The 18,244-nt window shown below is 41.9% G+C and overlaps 1 protein-coding gene across 1 annotated transcript in view; it reads right to left on the reverse strand.

The window, feature by feature from the left end:
• The window catches only part of PPA2 (inorganic pyrophosphatase 2), a 34,786-nt gene that overhangs the window by 12,571 nt on the left and 3,971 nt on the right, over positions 1-18,244 (reverse strand). The window contains exons 2-7 of the mRNA XM_077278228.1: positions 13,032-13,096; positions 8,997-9,041; positions 5,452-5,505; positions 5,201-5,320; positions 4,991-5,077; positions 1,809-1,935 (exon numbers count right to left, since the gene is read on the reverse strand). Coding sequence (XP_077134343.1) covers positions 1,809-1,935; positions 4,991-5,077; positions 5,201-5,320; positions 5,452-5,505; positions 8,997-9,041; positions 13,032-13,096 — 498 coding nt within the window. The remainder of the gene's footprint in view (positions 1-1,808; positions 1,936-4,990; positions 5,078-5,200; positions 5,321-5,451; positions 5,506-8,996; positions 9,042-13,031; positions 13,097-18,244) is intronic.

An 18,244-nucleotide genomic window follows, 5' to 3' on the forward strand; every position in this document is an offset into this window, starting at 1 on the left:
CACTAAACGTTAGACCTGCTGTGCACCCATCCGTATGGACTGCTAAGCAGGACAGGTGATGGCGCATCTACCAATCACGAACGCATCCGGGCAAGTGTCAGTAGTTGTGATGTCACCTGCCCCGCTCACCTTTTAAGGCCGGAGTCACACTAGACCGTAATACGGACAAGTGCAATGCGATAAAAAATCGCATAGCACTCGGCCCAATGTTAATCTATGGGGCAGCTCCTATTATCTGTTGTTTTCTCAGCCGTATTCAGGATCTGAGTGAAATCGCAGCATGCAGCGATTATCAGCGTATCTCGGCCGAGAATCACCAATGCAAGTCTATGTGTCCGAGAAAAAAACGGATTACACACGGACCATCAGTGTGACTTGCGAGAAATACGCACCAGTGTTCTATAGAAGACACATATGAACTCGAGCGTGGGAATTTTTCATAATATTTTCTCACGCTCGAGTTCATATGAGTTTATGCCAGCAGGGGGCGCAGCACAGCAAGTCTAGGTAGCTATGTTCCTCTGCATTCCATTCATTCCCCACTTTTTACAGGCAGGAGCACAGCTGCATTAGCAGAGCTTCTGCTTGTAAAATTATTTAACCCCTTCTGATGGATTTACATAGTGGGACTTGACTGTAACGCCGGAGAGGTATGGGATATTGTTGTTTTTTTACTTTAACTTTGTTTCAGGTGACAAGGGTCTTCAATTGGATTGAGCGTTTAATAAACTATTACAACACCATGTGTCTTTATTTCATTAAAATACTTTTTTCCTAATGTGTGTGTTTTTTTAACCCTTTATAAACATAGGATTAATAATGGATATTATTGACACCTCTCCATTATTAACCTGGCTTAATGTCACATTACAATAGCAAGGTGACATTAACCCTTTATTACCCCATATCCCACGGCTACTCGGGAGTGGGAAGAGAGAGGCTAAGTGCCAGAATAGGAGCATCTTACAGATGTGCCTTTTCTGGGGTGGCTGCGGGCAGATGTTTTTAGCCGGGGGGGCCAATAACCATGGTCCCTCTCTAGGCTATTAATATCTGCCCTCAGTCACTGGCTTTCCCACTCTGGCGGAGAAAATTGCGCAGGAGCCCACGCCAGTTTTTTCCGTGATTTAACCCTTTATTTTACCAGCTAGAGCCTCCAAATTTTGCACACAGACACTTCTAACATTACTAGTGAGGAATATATTAAAAAATAAAAGATATGAAATGGTTTACTGTATGTAAACCATGTCTCATATCCTGTTGGGTTTGGGAAGGAGATAACAAAAGCCGGCAATTGAATTACCGGCATTTCCGCTATCTAGCGCTATATGAAATATAAATACATGTATACATATGCGTCTCACTGACATACACATATATATATATATATATATATATATATATATATATATATATATATATATATATATACACATGTTTTCATGAATATCTGAGGCCATGGATCGATTCTATGTCCATTTTGCAAGCCGGCGAGAAAATCTCGCCGTACGGATGCCATACGGATGATACACGGATAATTTTTGGAGAAAAAAACCGCATCCTCGCATTGAATACGGATTATTGTTCAGGAAATTTTCTGCGTATCTCGGCCATCAAAAACGGACCTTATTTTTATACGTTGTGTGTGACTCCGGCCTAATGCAGAATTCAGCAAAACAGGACTAACCCTTTAATTCACAGCAAACCCATCTAGTTCACACAGATTAAACATTAAAACGAAACATTCAGAAATCGGCGGCATAGCCAGCAAATAGCGCCGTAATCACTTCTACTGTAATTTAACCAACCATTGAATTTGTCGGCTTCAGGATCTTCAGTATTGATTGCAATAATCTTCCAGTCCATTTCTCCTTCATCTATCAAAGCTAGAACGCCTAGTGGTTTCACTTGAATTACTTCTCCCCTAGAGCAAACCTGCAACACATGATGCATCCTATTAAGATTTTATTACTGAATGGTTTTAATTTGATCATCTAATCTTTCCCCGGCAAGCAATCACGGAGACAACCCTCCGCCTCCCATCTCTATCAATGTTCAAAGATACGCCTGATTGAAGCACGCAGCGGCAGCGCTCAGAGCTGTGCGGATCTTGCACGTGTTCATCTCTCAGTGTTGTAAACGAGCACAAAGCATATGAGATACCATCATGGTTGCTGTGCAACTGCAAGTTGCAGAATGCCCTATAACTGGGCTGGAAAACAGTGAAGACCACTAAAGGTGTAGTCAACTCTGTATGTACAAAGGAAAAGTGCACACAGAATACTTACTACAGTCAGGTTGAAGACATCATCTCAGAGGAGAAATTATAACATGCTGATAGTTTACTACCACCGAATTCTAAAAGGAAGAAATATAGGGTCTTAGACAACCCTTGCTCTCCTGTACCACTGGTGACGGACTCCATGGATCTTCGACTGAGACCATCTACAGGTTTGAAGGAGACCACTACTTAAGCCAGATTCACACGTCTCATGGTCCATACTGGCAAACTCAGAAACCTTTTATGCCCGTAGGGATGTGAAGTTCATGTAAAGAACCGAAGCTGGTCCAGCCATCGTGGTCCATACTCAGACCATGAAACACCGATGTGTGTGAGTCTGGCCTTAGTCCTTCTCCCAGGAACAAGAGGGTAATATGATATGCAGCCTGGGCAATGCTCTGTGCACTAAATCAAGCACAAATGTCTGAATCTGCTACAATATACTGGATATCTATGTACAATATGTGCTAGATCTGCCTGTCTGTATAGCGAGTCAATGCAACAGTTTTTTTGTGGATAGCTGGAAATGCACTAAAGATTTAGTCATACTTACCTTGTAATGTCTTCAAATCCTGTTCCGTCCAGATGTGTCTGGATCCCAGAATTCCATGCGGCGGAAGTTCACCGACCTCCATATTGGGACACCCAAGTGATGGGTGTCTCAATATGGAAACTGCTGGTGGTACCAGCATCTTGTGCAGTACATGGTCACACCACACACACACTGTATATGCCGTACGCAGCCTCTTGCATGGTAGCACCAGCGGAACACCGTCGCAAACACGCCGCCGCCGGGATTAGCCGAATGATTTACTGACCGCCGCAATGTTTGTACAGGAGGAGTACATGCGCAGTTTTAACATGACGGCTGCTATCTGTCTGCACAAAGATGGCGTCGGTCTGATTTACTGCACCTGCGCGAGTTCTGCACAGGCGCAGTGAATCATTCGGCTGATCCTGGTGGCAGATGCACAACGTGTCTACAGGCAGAGGAAGCCGGTCACATTAAAGGGGTTTTCCCACGACGGAAAGTTCATTTTAAAAATTGTCTGTGTCTGACCGAGTACAGAGCATACCACATCTCCTGGGCAGGGGAGGAAGCAAAAGACAATACTGACATTACAGCAGGGGATCACAGAGGATTTTTTTGTGAGGTAAAATATTTCACCTCACAAAATGTATCATCTGCAATCTCCTGCTGTAATGTCAGTATTGTCTTTGAGGGGAGAACACAGCACAGGAAGGAGAGACAGCAGACAGGGGGGATAGCACATGGGGTAGACAGGTCAAAGAAGAGAGCACAGATGGAAGAAGTCAGCACATGAGGAAAGAGAGAGAGTGGATAGGTGGGTGAGCACATGGGGGGGAGAGATTCTCAAAGCTGCAAAGCCTGACCCCATCGTGACATTACCGCCCTCCTGATGTGATAGCATCGGGCCTCCATTTAGTTACCTAATAAAAGGCTACATATATGCCTCTTAAATCCACCGTGAACAGGCTTACTTTTTAACAGTATTCCAGAAACGGATAGGAAAGGATATCACTGACAAAGGTCTGACACCCTGGACTCTTCAGGATCCTATTGTTTAAGGTCGGCTACAGTTAGGGTACCGTCTCACAGTGGCACTTTGGTCGCTACGACGGCACGATCCGTGACGTTCCAGCGATATAGTTACGATCTCGCTGTGTCTGACACGCTACTGCGATCAGGGACCCCGCTGAGAATCGTACGTCGTAGCAGATCGTTTGAAACTTTATTTCGTCGCTGGATCACCCGCTGACGTCGCTGCATCGGCGTGTGTGACGCCGATGCAGCGATGTCTTCACTGGTAACCAGGGTAAATATCGGGTTACTAAGCGCAGGGCCACGCTTAGTAACCTGATGTTTACCCTGGTTACCATTGTAAATGTAAAAAAAAAACCCACATACTCACATTCCGGTGCCTGTCACGTCCCCGGTGTCCGCTTCCCTGCACTCCTCCTGCATCCTGTGTCAGCGCCGGCCGGCCGTACATCAGAGCACAGCGGTGACGTCACCGCTCTGCTTTACGGCCGCGCTTACACAGGATGCAGGAGTGCAGGAAAGCGGACGCCCGGGGACGTGACAGGCACTGGAATGTGAGTATGTGTTTTTTTTTTTTACATTTACAATGGTAACCAGGGTAAACATCGGGTTACTAAGCGTGGCCCTGCGCTTAGTAACGCGATGTTTACCCTGGTTACCCGGGGACTTCGGCATCGTTGGTCGCTGGAGAGCTGTCTGTGTGACAGCTCTCCAGCGACCACACAAGGACTTTCCAACGATCACGGCCAGGTCGTATCGCTGGTCGTGATCGTTGGAAAGTTGCAGAGTGTGACGGTACCCTTAGACTCAAACCTTAAAGGATTAACATGCACATCAGATGATTGTCAGGCAAACCCACAATGTTACCTGTCAACCATCTAATGGGTGAAGTTGGGCTCCCATATACACAACAGTAGATGTTGTGGTAAAGAATGATAAGGCATGTTGCATTGGAACATGTCCAATCCTTTCATAGTCATTGTTTGTCTGGCAGCAGCTAACTCCCCACATGGTAAAAAAAAAATGTACAGTATGCTCAGGAGTGGTGAGCCTTCAATCAATGATTCTAGTGATATGTGGTGTATGGCCAACTTAAACACCAAACCTGACACCTCTTTAAAAAAAAACAAAAAAAAAAACGCCACCTTTGAGCCAATTTCACAGACATCAATAGGATCGTTGTCTCCGCAGCATTTTGTATCTTGGTCTCTATGACCAGGATCCTCCCAGGTCTGTTAAAACAAGGCAAAAAATGTATAGATAAATATATATTGAAATCAAAGCAGTTCAAATGCAAAGTTTTCTAGCAGCAACATCCAGAAAAAAAAACAACTTTGACCATAGGAAATAATTACCTGAGGCAAAGCGCCATAGTTCCATATGTATCCCTTGTGAGGGAAGATATTTGACACAAAGCGAAGTTTTCCTTTCTTTATATCTTGTTTAATTGGATTTAGAGACTCCTTTGTTGCGATCTAACAAAAGAAATACCATGCATAGAAAAGTAAGAATGGAAGTACCACCTCAGAAAGTGGCCACGAAAATGACAGCAGCAAAGCAGATTCAAGTTGTCAAAAAGTGTAAGTCTCAGAAAGCAACCAGTTACCTCCATTTTGGCATTCGTCCACCGTGGAACTTCAACCACCATGTTAAAGATATTCTGAAAAATAAATTAGATTTCAGATAATTTGAAGCGCCCCGGTCACATAAAAATGATACTTTAAAGGGGTTGTCCGATCAAAACCGATAAGTCTGCAGTCAGTCTGTGCGCTGCGGGGATTCACCAGTTCCAGACCCGGAACCGGAAAGTATGTATGAGTTATACATACCACCGGCCAGTGGGCGCAGCCTCGCTCTCCATACACTTGTATGGAGCCAAGACCACGCCCCGATGAATGGGCATGTCCGACTAGAGGACGCGGTCTAGGAGCCATGCAAGTGGAAGTGGGTTTAGAACAACAGAAAAACTCAATCCATATAATCGCATTTATTTCCATACACACAAAGGCACAGAGCACTGCACATTCAATTCCACATGAAAACATGAACAAATTATCAATTTTTAAACTGAAAATGAAGAAACGTGAATAATAGGCTGTTAAAACAATAGCAGTGTCTGCATTTTCATTTAGGAACTCAAATTTTTACTGTATAAAACTGAAATTTGCTTACAGACTCAGGTTTTCTGTTACTCACTGAACTAATATTTAGATCTATAACCTTTATTTCTGATAACTGCTTTACATCTGTGTGGCATGGAAATAACTTACACTTGTGAACAGGTATTCCAGCCCAAGCTGAATGGTTCTTTTGCATTCTTAGGTTGTGTCTCAAAAATCTGCATTTTTTGGTGTCACACCACAAATTCTCAGCTGGATTGAGGTCGAAGGATTGGGCTGGCCACTTCATAGCATCATTCTTGTTGGTCTGGAACCAGGGTGTTACCCATTTGCTGGTGTCTTTGGGGTCATTATCCTGCTGAAATACCCATTTCACGCGTATTTATTGTTTAGCATAAGGCAACATGACTTCTTCCAGTATTTTTTTTTACATATTCAAACAGGTCCATTGTGCCTGGTATACGATAAATTGGCTCAACTCCATAGTATGAGAAACATCCCCAAACCATTGTGCTTGCACCTCCATATTTTACAGTCTTCACAGTGTATTCTGGCTTGAATTCAGTGTTTTTGGGTGGTCTCAAATGGTTTGTGGCCTTTAGACCCAATAAGAACTATCTTATGCTCATCTGTCCCTAGAATGTTGCACCTCATCTCTTTAGGCTAGTCAATGTGCTCTTTGGCAAACTATAACCTTTTCAGCACACTTTTTTCAGCAATGGTACTTTACGATGGTTTCTTGCAAATAGCTTGGCTTCACGTAGGTGTCTTCTGATGGTTGCAGGACCCACAGGTTACTCAAGATCTTCTTTGATCTCCCTGGAGCTGATCACTGAATTGCCATTCTTGTGATTTTATGATCTATGCGGATGGTAGAATTTCTGTTCCTATCATGTGCTTCAGTTTTGCTTGCCATTTTAAAGCGTTGGTCATCTTTTTAGATGAGCAGACAATAATTTTCTGCACTTCTTTATAGGTTTTCCCCTTTCCAGTCAACCTCTTGTCAAAGCTCTCTTTCTCCTTCAGTATAATGTCTGGAACAACCCATTTTACTCACTGACCTAGTGCTAAAGCCAGCAGGTACAACATTTGCTGTCTCCTTCTTTAAATAAGGGCCATAATTGACACCTGTTTTTTCACAGAATGAATGGCCTCACTAATTGACCTCCTCTCTGCTATTAATTACACCCCCTTTCATTAAATAAGTCAATAACACCCAATTAGAAGCGCATACATAGTTATTAAGGTTGAAGGAAGACTTTAAGTTCATCTAGTTCAACTCATAGCCTAACCTAACATGCCCTAACATGTTGATCCAGAGGAAGGCAAAAAAAACCATGTCGCAAAGAGTAAGCTTCACATTGGGGAAAAAAAATTCCTTCCAGACTCCACATACGGCAATCAGACTAGTTCCCTGGATCAACGCCCTATCAAGGAATCTAGTATATATAACCTGTAACATTATACTTTTCCAGAAAGATATCCAGTCCCCTCTTAAATTTAAGTAACGAATCACTCATTATAACATCATACAGCAGAGAGTTCCATAGTCTCACTGCTCTTACAGTAAAGAATCCGCGTCTGTTATTATGCTTAAACCTTCTTTCCTCCAGACGTAGAGGATGCCCCCTTGTCCCTGTCTCAGGTCTATGGTTAAAAAGATCATCAGAAAGGTCTTTGTACTGTCCCCTCATATATTTATACATTAAAATAAGATCACCCCTTAGTCTTCGTTTTTCCAAACTAAATAACCCCAAGTGTAATAATCTATCTTGGTATTGCAGACCCCCCCCCTAATAACCTTGGTCGCTCTTCTCTGCACCCGCTCTAGTTCAGCTATGTCTTTCTTATACACCGGAGACCAGAACTGTGCACAGTATTCTAAGTGTGGTCGAACTAGTGACTTGTATAGAGGCAAAATTATGTTCTCCTCATGAGCATCTATGCCTCTTTTAATGCATCCCATTATTTTATTTGCCTTTGTAGCAGCTGCCTGACACTGGCCACTGAATATGAGTTTGTCATCCACCCATACACCCAGGTCTTTTTCATTGACGGTTTTGCCCAGAGGTTTAGAATTAAGCACATAGTTATACATCTTATTACTTCTACCCAAGTGCATGACCTTACATTTATCCCTATTAAAGCTCATTTGCCATTTATCAGCCCAAGCTTCTAGTTTACATAAATCATGTAATATAAACATGTAATATAAAATTGTCCTCCCCTGTATTGATTACCCTGCAGAGTTTAGTGTCTTCTGCAAATATTGAAATTCTACTCTGAATGCCCCCTACAAGGTCATTAATAAATATATTAAAAGAAGAGGGCCCAATACTGACCCCTGTGGTACCCCACTGCTAACCGTGACCCAGTGCGAGTGTGCTACATTATGACATGATACTTGATTCTGTTGGTTGCCCATTACTCGCCTACACCTAGTCAGGAATTTTTTCCCCATGTTGTATGATCTTTTCTGCCAAAAAAGTAATTAAACACATTAGTGATGCTAGGCTGCTTTTATTTTGCACATAACGATATAAATATAAAAGTCAATGACTAAGCGTCATAAATTCACTTTGCTTGGCCATTATCATACTATGGTTTAACATTTCTTTGAGACCACTCTACAGTATGCACAATGGAATATTGCTGATATGTGAGAGTCACCTGTATTTGTAAGTCTGGTTATTTAAATACATAAATCACTTATTGAATCTTTCAGCTGACATCATACACAGTTCTGTTGGCTTGATGTAATGTTTCACACATTTTCATATCTGAGATGTTCTATGAATATGTATTCCCTGCTATGAGCCTTGTTCCAAAACATGATGTGCTATGCAGGTGATTTTTCGTTGCAATTTAACATAGAAAACCAGCATAGAGGCCAAGCTGGAAGGGAAGGAACTAACGAAAAAAACAAACAAAATCATTCACTCCGTGATATATGGTAATACCCATTTAATACAGAAGAAAGAAAATTGGGCAATAAGGTCTCTGCGCTAACAGCTTACATGGTTATTATTACCTTATCACAAATAGACTTTGATTTCTTTGCTGGCACATCATGGTCCTGAAATACAACAACATACAAGTGGCATCAGTCATAAAGTAATGCATACATAGCTGACAATAGATTTAGTTTTACTGTGAGCATGCCTGGCGTTGTACAGAGATAAGCAGTCAGATCACAGACTGTCTAATGCCAACCTTCACATGTAAAGCGCCATGGAATAAATGGCGCTATAATAATAAATAATAATAATAATAAAATAACCTTCAGAATTCTGAGAGCCTCAGGATCTGAATAGAGACATGTCATTAATTACATTGTGCTGGTCATACATTAATGTTAAGGCATCCCAACTCTCCACTGATAGCAGAAGTCGGAGTAGACCAGAAATTGGGCAATTATATTTCAGCTACTTAATTTTTGTATTCTTGGACATTTTCTACCATGAACGCATTCACACTTAGCTATGTGTTCATGTATGAAGAGGTGTATGAAGAGGTGGGAATCGGGAGAGACAGTGGACACACAAGCAGATATCTAATATACATGGCAGGCCTTAGTGGGTTGATAAAGAAAAAAAAATAGAAATATTCTTTCATGCTACCAACTTAACTGATGTCTTTTACAGATGGTCCCCAGTGAGTGAAGCCTATCCTATGTCACAATCGTTTCCATTGTATCGTGAATACAGAACTCCATGCCATTAGTCTACAAAATTCATCTCTTGGTCCGAGATGTAGAGTTGAGTCTGGAACTTTTGTTCACATGATGTGGCGTTGTCCCAAACGTACTAACTTTTCACGGGAGGAATTTGACACGAATACCATAATTTATCGGGTTTTTGTTGATTCATTCCCATACGCATGTATTCTTGGTTATGTGAATGATGGACCACCACATGAGTGGGTCAAGACTGCTGAGGCCAGAGATCTATATGAAGCAAGCAAACTAGTAGAACTGGCTAGATATGTACCACCAACTATGGCTAGATTTAAAAACAAAGTAAACTGGTTGTTGCACATGGAAAAATATGTTCATCATAAGAGAAGAACTTGGCCTAAAAATTACAAACTGTGTGACTTGTCAGGTTAGCGCCAGAATCACTCATCAGAGACAGAACATTGTGAAACTGCTAATCTTGGATAAGTCTTCAGTTATTGAGCTAAGGAGGGACTTTCATCTTTTCTTCCGCTTCACCACTACTTGATAATGTGATGAAGTAAGGTGGATATGTGCCTTATTGGTTTAGTATAAAGCCAACAGAGATGGATGCCTTAGTCAACACTGTATAAATGAACAAAGAGTTTTATCTAATTTATGACTAATAAATCCGGTGTACTCTTTCTAGACAAAATATTCACATGCGGAGGGAGGGGGAATTTTGGTGGGAGGAACAAAAAAAACCCCACAAAACGCTCATCTGTATATTTGTAAACTTTAATGAAAACCACTTAATACATTAAAAAGTGGTCTCTTATACGACAGCATTTTATCTTGGAGCAAGGGGAAAATCTAAAAAGAAAATGCAGGTTACTCTTCATAGGGATGTCCCACAAAAAGTACTGGCCAAAGCGCAATCAAGTAAATATAAAGAAGTGTATTTGCAATAGTCATCCATTAAAATAGGGGACAGTTTTGTATACACGTTATATTTTCATACGTAATGGTCTCTCATTTTGTGTCTCTTGTGGCTGTAATGTAGGTCCACCTTCAGTAGTGGACGCACATGCTCAGTAGTTGCCCTGTGATATCACAGTGAAGAAGATACTACATGGTAGTGACAGCAGAAATGGTGCGTATGTAGTAGCTGCAACAAGCGAGGACAAGCAGTCAGACAGATTTTCGTGAGATTGATGAAGATGTGTGAGGGTCTGTTTTCTCTCCAAGTCTGGGCAGGAAGACAGAAGAAAAGCAGAAGATGGCTCCAGTGCACTCCTGGGTAACTGCTACCTTCTCGTCACATGGGACAATCTGATGCCATCCCAGAGGGTATGTGTACAGGGTGATTTGAATATTTTTGGAGCAGGTCTTGGGGGAAAAAAATTGCTAAAAATGTTTAATAGACTCAACGTACTCATGTCTACTGTACAACAAACTTTATTGTTAATCTTTTTTTTCTCTCAACTTCAGGTTTTGAACACCTTGTGCGAAAAAAGAAAGTGTTTGTTACTTCCTTGAAGCAGTTTTGATAGTGTCAAGCTTAATGCGGATTCTATCCAATCTGAAGGCTACAAAAAACACTTCTAGAAGAGAGAAACTCCTCAATACTCCACAAAGGAGGAACATTTCCTGAAGCAGTTTCCACTAGATAACTCATTTTTGACTACTTCAAAAAAGCTTTGTACACATATTCTTAACCCCTTTCTGACCTCGGACGGGATAGTACGTCCTAGGTCAGATCCCCTGCTTTGATGTGGGCTCCGGTGGTGAGCTCGCATCAAAGCCGGGACATGTCAGCTGTTTTGTACAGCTAACATGTGCCCTCAATAGAGGCTGGTGGAATAGCAATCGGCCCGCCGCTATTAACTAGTTAAATGCCGCTGTCTAACGCTGACAGTGGCATTTAACTACCGCTTCCAGCCATCGGGCCGGAAATGAGCGCATGGCAAAAGTAAAAAAAAATGTTTTAAAAAATGTGAAAAAAAAAATAAATAAAAATAAATTTATATATATATATATATATATATATATATATATATATATATATATATATATATATATATATATATATAGGTTTACATCGCCCACCTTTCACCCCATTCAAAATAAAACAAAGAAAAAATCAAACCTACACATATTTTGTATCGTCGAGTTCAGAATTGCCTGATCTAGCAATAAAAAAAGGATTTGAAAATTTGAAACGCCAGAATTACATTTTTTTTTGGTCGCCGCGACATTGCATTAAAATGCAATAATGGGCGATCAAAAGAACGTATCTGCACCAAAATAGTATCATTAAAAACGTCAGCTCGGCGCGCAAAAAATAAGCCCTCACCCAACCCAAGATCACGAAAGAGACGCTACGTGTTTCGGGAAATTGTGCAATTTTTTTATTTTTTAGCAAAGTTTGGAATTTGTTTTACCACTTAGATAAAAAAGAACCTAGACGTGTTTGGTGTCTATCAACTCGTAATGACCTGGAGAATCAAAATGGCCCGTCAGTTTTAGCATTTATTGAACCTAGCAAAAGAGCCAAACAAAAAAATAGTGTGGGATTGCACTTTTTTTTGCAATTTCACCGCACTTGGAATTTTTTTCACATTTTCTAGAACACGACATGCTAAAACCAATGATGTTCTTCAAAAGTACAACTTATGCCGCAAAAAATAAGCCCTCACATGACTATATTGATGAAAAAATAAAAAAGTTATGGCTCTGGGAAGGAGGGGAGCGAAAAACGAAAAAGCAAAACCGAAAAAAGCTGTGTCGTGAAGGGGTTAAACTGGTGGGGATTTTTTATCTTAAGATGTTAAAATAATGGTGTGCACAACTTTGGAGTTGTTTTTTTTAATTTGTAGGATAATATTTAACGACCAGTGAAGTTTTCCCTATTTGGACTGCAATTACATAGGCTCATACTGAGAAATGGAGTTAAAAGCTAAATCTTGGCTTATGTCTTATAAGTCAGCATTAGGGATGAGCGAATATACTCGTTACTTGAGATTTTCCGAGCACGCTCGGGTGTCCTCCGAGTATTTTTTAGTGCTCGGAGATTTAGTTTTCCTCACTTTAGCTGAATGATTTACCTCTGTTAGCCAGCTTCATTACATGTGGGGATTCCCTAGCAACCAGGCAACCCCCACCTGTACTTATGCTGGCTATCAGATGTAAATCATTCAGCTCTGAACACTAAGAAATACTCGGAGGACCCCTGAGCATGCTCAGAAAATCTCGAGTAACGAGTATATTTGCTCATCACTAGTCAGCATCTGTTCCAGGTACTTGTGACTTATTAACCCTACAAGGAGATGAAGTACATCACATTTACAGTAGGCACATAGCTGCCCGCTAAGTATAGGCATGATATCCATATGAATGTCAGATTGTTACCTCTTCAGTTCTTGGATGGAGTGGGATGTCATGAAAAGGGGAGATGAATTTACCATCTTCATTCTCTGTGAAGAATAAAGAAAATACATTAAGCTTATAAAAAGATAGAAATTATTTGGAAACCTTGTTAAAGTCCTACATGTGCCATCAGCCACACTGAAAAGTAATACAGTATTTCCAGGGATGGGTACTAGTTGAGCACAAGTCTATTCCGACTTTTTTCGCTTCACTACATGTTCACAATTTTGAGGTGTGGTAATGGTTTAGTACAAGAACACCATGCTTGTTTCCTACTGAAGGAAGAATTTTCATGATCTGAACAGCTATATCTTGTTGTAGCTCACTATCAATCTGGCGAAAACATGAACAAAAGAAAGGAAGATGGAAAACCAGAATGTTCCGAGACCTTAGTGAAAATATTAGAAAAGGACTAATAAAAGACTGAACCAACCCTGTTCCTTTCTGAAAGTCAGAACAGAGGTCAAATAAAAAAAATAAAAAAACTGAATTATTCAAAACTCAATTGTCATTATGATCCGTTAAAAAACAAAACAAAAAAAACAATCCCCAAAATTCCCAAATTTGCACTACAAGCAGTTCTTTAAAATCTACCCATTCCCCTTGTGCATTAAAGTGATAAATCAGTCAGAAGCTACAGATAGAGCCCTTGTATGAAGAGGGGTGCCCTTCCCAGCCCTAAAATTTCACAAGTGGGGGAGGAGGCAAAAGTCTACAGATATCACAGCACCAGATTGCAATGATTATTTCTTTTAGGTAAAATATTTTTAAAAAAACAGACAGGGAAATGTTTTACCTCACAGAAGGAATAATTTGAGATCCCATGCGGTCCTGTCTGTAAACTCTCTTGCTTTCCCCCCTGCCCAGGAGATGTGGTGTGATCAGACAATATTCCTGTACGGTCAGACACAGCTATTACACAGCAGGGACACATTTATAAGATTATCTCAGCACAAGAACATTTTTTTTTAAACACATTCAATTGTGGAAATTATTATTATTCCAAGATCTATTGATTAAAATCAACGTTAAAATTACTTTTGTTTCTGCGAAAACCCCTTTAATGCAACACTGCATTTGAATGAAAACACAGCAACAAATAAGAAAATATCTTTTTTTTCAGAACCCATATATGTAATTGTTTTGGGATTGATCTTACTGATAGATTCCCTTTAAGCAATGTATCCATATACCATAACTTACTGGTCAGTGTAATGGAGGAATAAAGCTGCATCGATAATGTTTCAGATTTTTATGTTCTAAAAATAGGGAAATCCATATTGATTTTGGCAGACTCTTATGTTGGTTGGAGTATGGCCGAGAGAGAACTTATTCAGGTCTAGACTAGAGCATTCATTCTTGTGTGTAATATCATGTTCATCCCGGTCAAATGATCTCATCCAAAGTCAGAGAAAGTGCTGCCTACGGTATTAAACGGAGCCAACGCCAAAACTGAACAGTCGCATTACTGCAGCTTTCTACATGAGGACTCTGATCAACTGCCATTTACAATAAAATAGTCATGGAGCTAAACGGTTTTCCGATTTACAGCAGTAGTTTTCAAAAGTTACAAAAAAAAAACAACTTACTACTGAGTCTACACACTCCATAGTGATAATGTTACGCAGGCAGTGACTGGCCATCTTTGGTAGGTGACATTGCATGGAGGCCAATTCATTGCATCATAGCAGAGGCACGGGAGGAAGACAAGTAAATTATAGGGGTTGTTCCATGACAAATCCATATTAGACTGAATGCCAAGGACAAGTTGTCTTCACAAGATGAGAAGAGGAGAATAGTACAATTTTTATTTTACCATTCACTATTAGAACACAAAGCTCATTAATTGTAAATCCCCATGCAAACCAGATATAAGTTGGGGCTACAAGGCAATTTGCCGTATACCAGCATAACCACAGCATAATACAAAGTCAATGGTGTTACACTGCGATCCACAAAGCACTCCGATAAGCAAGTTGCAAGAAATGGAACAGTTGGATTTATTGCGTGTCAATACGCCAGTGACTGGCACTCTGCCGCAGTGGCATACAGCTCTCTCTGACCGTGCAAACAATGTCATGGTCAAAGTCGTTGCGGACCCTCACTAATGAAACGCTTGCTTGTTAGCTGTCAAACTTATACATACAATATACAACTAGTCAAATATGAAAAGACTATCTTTAATTCAGCCGAATAACCATTTATCAAAAATTAAAAAAACATTTAAGGGGAAAAAGTCTCACAAGAAACTTTCTGCAACACGTCACTTTATTTATATTCTTATAATTAACTAGATGGCAGCCCGATTCTAAAGAATCGGGAGTCTAGAATCCATATATACTTTATTTATTCAAATGTAAGAATAATACAATTAATAAATAATAGTAAGAAAGAACAAAAAATGGCTGCACTCACCAGCTCTTGAAAATTCTTGACAGTACGGCACATTTCTGATTGGTCGCTCGCGGCAGGCGGCAACCAATCAGAAAAGTGCCGCGCACCACGAAGGCATATATCTTTGTCCACCCTGAGCGGGTGTAGGACGCTGGTGACGTCACTTATCTCCGGACATTATCTCCGGACAAAGCCACGGAAGTTGGCACAAATTGCCAGAAGTAGTATTCTAGGCAATTATATATTAGATTTTAATGTTATTATCAGTGTTTACCTTTGAACGTTTATATTGTATTGTCCTGTCACCAGCCATGTGTACGATTATCGGCCGAAAGCCTCTCTGGAACCAATAATCACCCCATGTAAAGGTATCTTTATAAGTTAAAGATTCAGAATACTATGACTTTTATCATATCCTGAACAGTCAAGTTTTTTATGAACCGTTAAGGTTTTCTGGTTGAAGTAAAAAAAACTCTGAGTGTTTACAGTTTGAAACCATAAAATGTTGAAAAATTATGTCATTCTTGAGTATATCACTCAATGGTGCTCATAAACGTGTCAAATTTGATCTATAATATACTTTAATATACGTTACTTTAATCTTTAATATACTTAAGAACAGGGCCCCAGACATCACACAGGGGGTCTGAAACACCGCACAGTGGTCCAAAATATCGCTGTGCTCTGCTTGGGGCCCCATATGCTGCCTGGGGCCCCTGTGCTCTGCCTGGGGCCCCATATGCTGCCTGGGGCCCCTGTGCTCTGCCTGGGGCCCCATGTTCTGCCTGGGGCCCCTGTGCTCTGCCTGGGGCCCCTGTGCTCTGCCTGGGGCCCCATGTTCTGCCTGGGGCCCCTGTGCTCTGCCTGGGGCCACTGTGCTCTGCCTGGGGCCCCATATGCTGCCTGGGGCCCCTGTGCTCTGCCTGGGGCCCCATATGCTGCCTGGGGCCCCTGTGCTCTGCCTGGGGCCCCATAGGCTGCCTGGGGCCCCTGTGCTCTACCTGGGACCACTGTGCTCTGCCTGGGGCCCCATATGCTGCCTGGGGCCCCTGTGCTCTGCCTGGGGCCCCTGTGCTCTGCCTGGGGCCCCATGTTCTGCCTGGGGCCACTGTGCTCTGCCTGGGGCCCCATAGGCTGCCTGGGGCCCCTGTGCTCTACCTGGGACCACTGTGCTCTGCCTGGGGCCCCATATGCTGCCTGGGTCCCCTGTGCTCTGCCTGGGGCCCCTGTGCTCTGCCTGGGGCCCCATGTTCTGCCTGGGGCCACTGTGCTCTGCCTGGGGCCCCATATGCTGCCTGGGGCCACTGTGCTCTGCCTGGGGCCCCTGTGCTCTGCCTGGGGCCCCATGTTCTGCCTGGGGCCCCTGTGCTCTGCCTGGGGCCACTGTGCTCTGCCTGGGGCCCCATATGCTGCCTGGGGCCCCTGTGCTCTGCCTGGGGCCCCATATGCTGCCTGGGGCCCCTGTGCTCTGCCTGGGGCCACTGTGCTCTGCCTGGGGCCCTATAGGCTGCCTGGGACCCCTGTGCTCTGCCTGGGACCACTGTGCTCTGCCTGGGGCCCCATATGCTGCCTGGGGCCCCTGTGCTCTGCCTGGGGCCACTGTGCTCTGCCTGGGGCCCCATATGCTGCCTGGGGCCCCTGTGCTCTGCCTGGGTGTAGGACACTGGTGACGTCACTTATCTCCGGACATTAGCTCCGGACATTAGCTCCGGACATTATCTCCGGACATTAGCTCCGGACATTATCTCCGGACATTAGCTCCGGACAAAGCCACGGAAGTTGGCACAAATTGCAGGAAGTAGTATTCTAGGCAATTATATATTAGATGACATTTCCTTGATTGTTACTTATATGTATTTATATGTGTAAATTATATTATATTATATAATATCATTACATATTATATATATGTAATGTATTTGTCTATATTTGCCCCGTATTTCACATGTAAAGCGCCATGGAATAAATGGCGCTATAAAAATGAATAATAATAATAATAATAATAATAATATGTAGCTGTGTCTGTATAATTACACCTATTTCTGGTTATTATTTATTAGCGGAGTCCCTTTAGCCGGCTAAATTAAAAATAAAGATAATCTTCTCAAATTTGACTTGTGTATTATATATTTACATTTGATAGTTTATATAGATACAGAACTACTAACTTGTGTATCAAACAATTGCTTGTTGGCTGATCAAATCTTCAAGGAAAGTAACCGTTGTCACTGAGCATAAACAAACTGTATGGGGTCTTTACGATTATATGTACAGTTTGCATCAGTCCGATCAACTTGTTAGATCACTGATTGACATTCGGTACAAACTGCAAGTCAGTGGAGGTCTCCTGACCAAGACCCCCTACATTAGAGCAGGAGCAGCCTAAATGGGTATGTGCCCACTTGGTTCCACACCTGCAACGTTTTACTTCTGCAGATACGCAGCATTTTTACTAAAATACCTTTAATAAATGCCATAGGTAAATGAGGAGGAGGGGGTGGAGGAAGGGACGATAGTAGACAAAATCTTCTGTAGTAGAAATCTGAACGGTGTCTTCCATCCTAGAAAGTGGTGGTCCAAATTCACAGAGGGCATCAACATGGTCATTCCACATGCAAGTATGATATCACAGGGTCACCTTAAGGGGGTCGGACAACCCATTTGACCTATCTAAACTATTAATATGGGCATACAGGTTATAGACTTCCGAAGAAAGCCCTACCTTGTATGTCTCATATCTGATGCCTTGTTGTTTGAGAAATCATCCTTTATCACTTCATATAAATGACCTCTTCCAGGCT

Source organism: Ranitomeya variabilis, chromosome 1 (genome assembly GCF_051348905.1).
Source record: "Ranitomeya variabilis isolate aRanVar5 chromosome 1, aRanVar5.hap1, whole genome shotgun sequence".
NCBI classification, from domain to species: Eukaryota; Metazoa; Chordata; class Amphibia; order Anura; family Dendrobatidae; genus Ranitomeya; species Ranitomeya variabilis.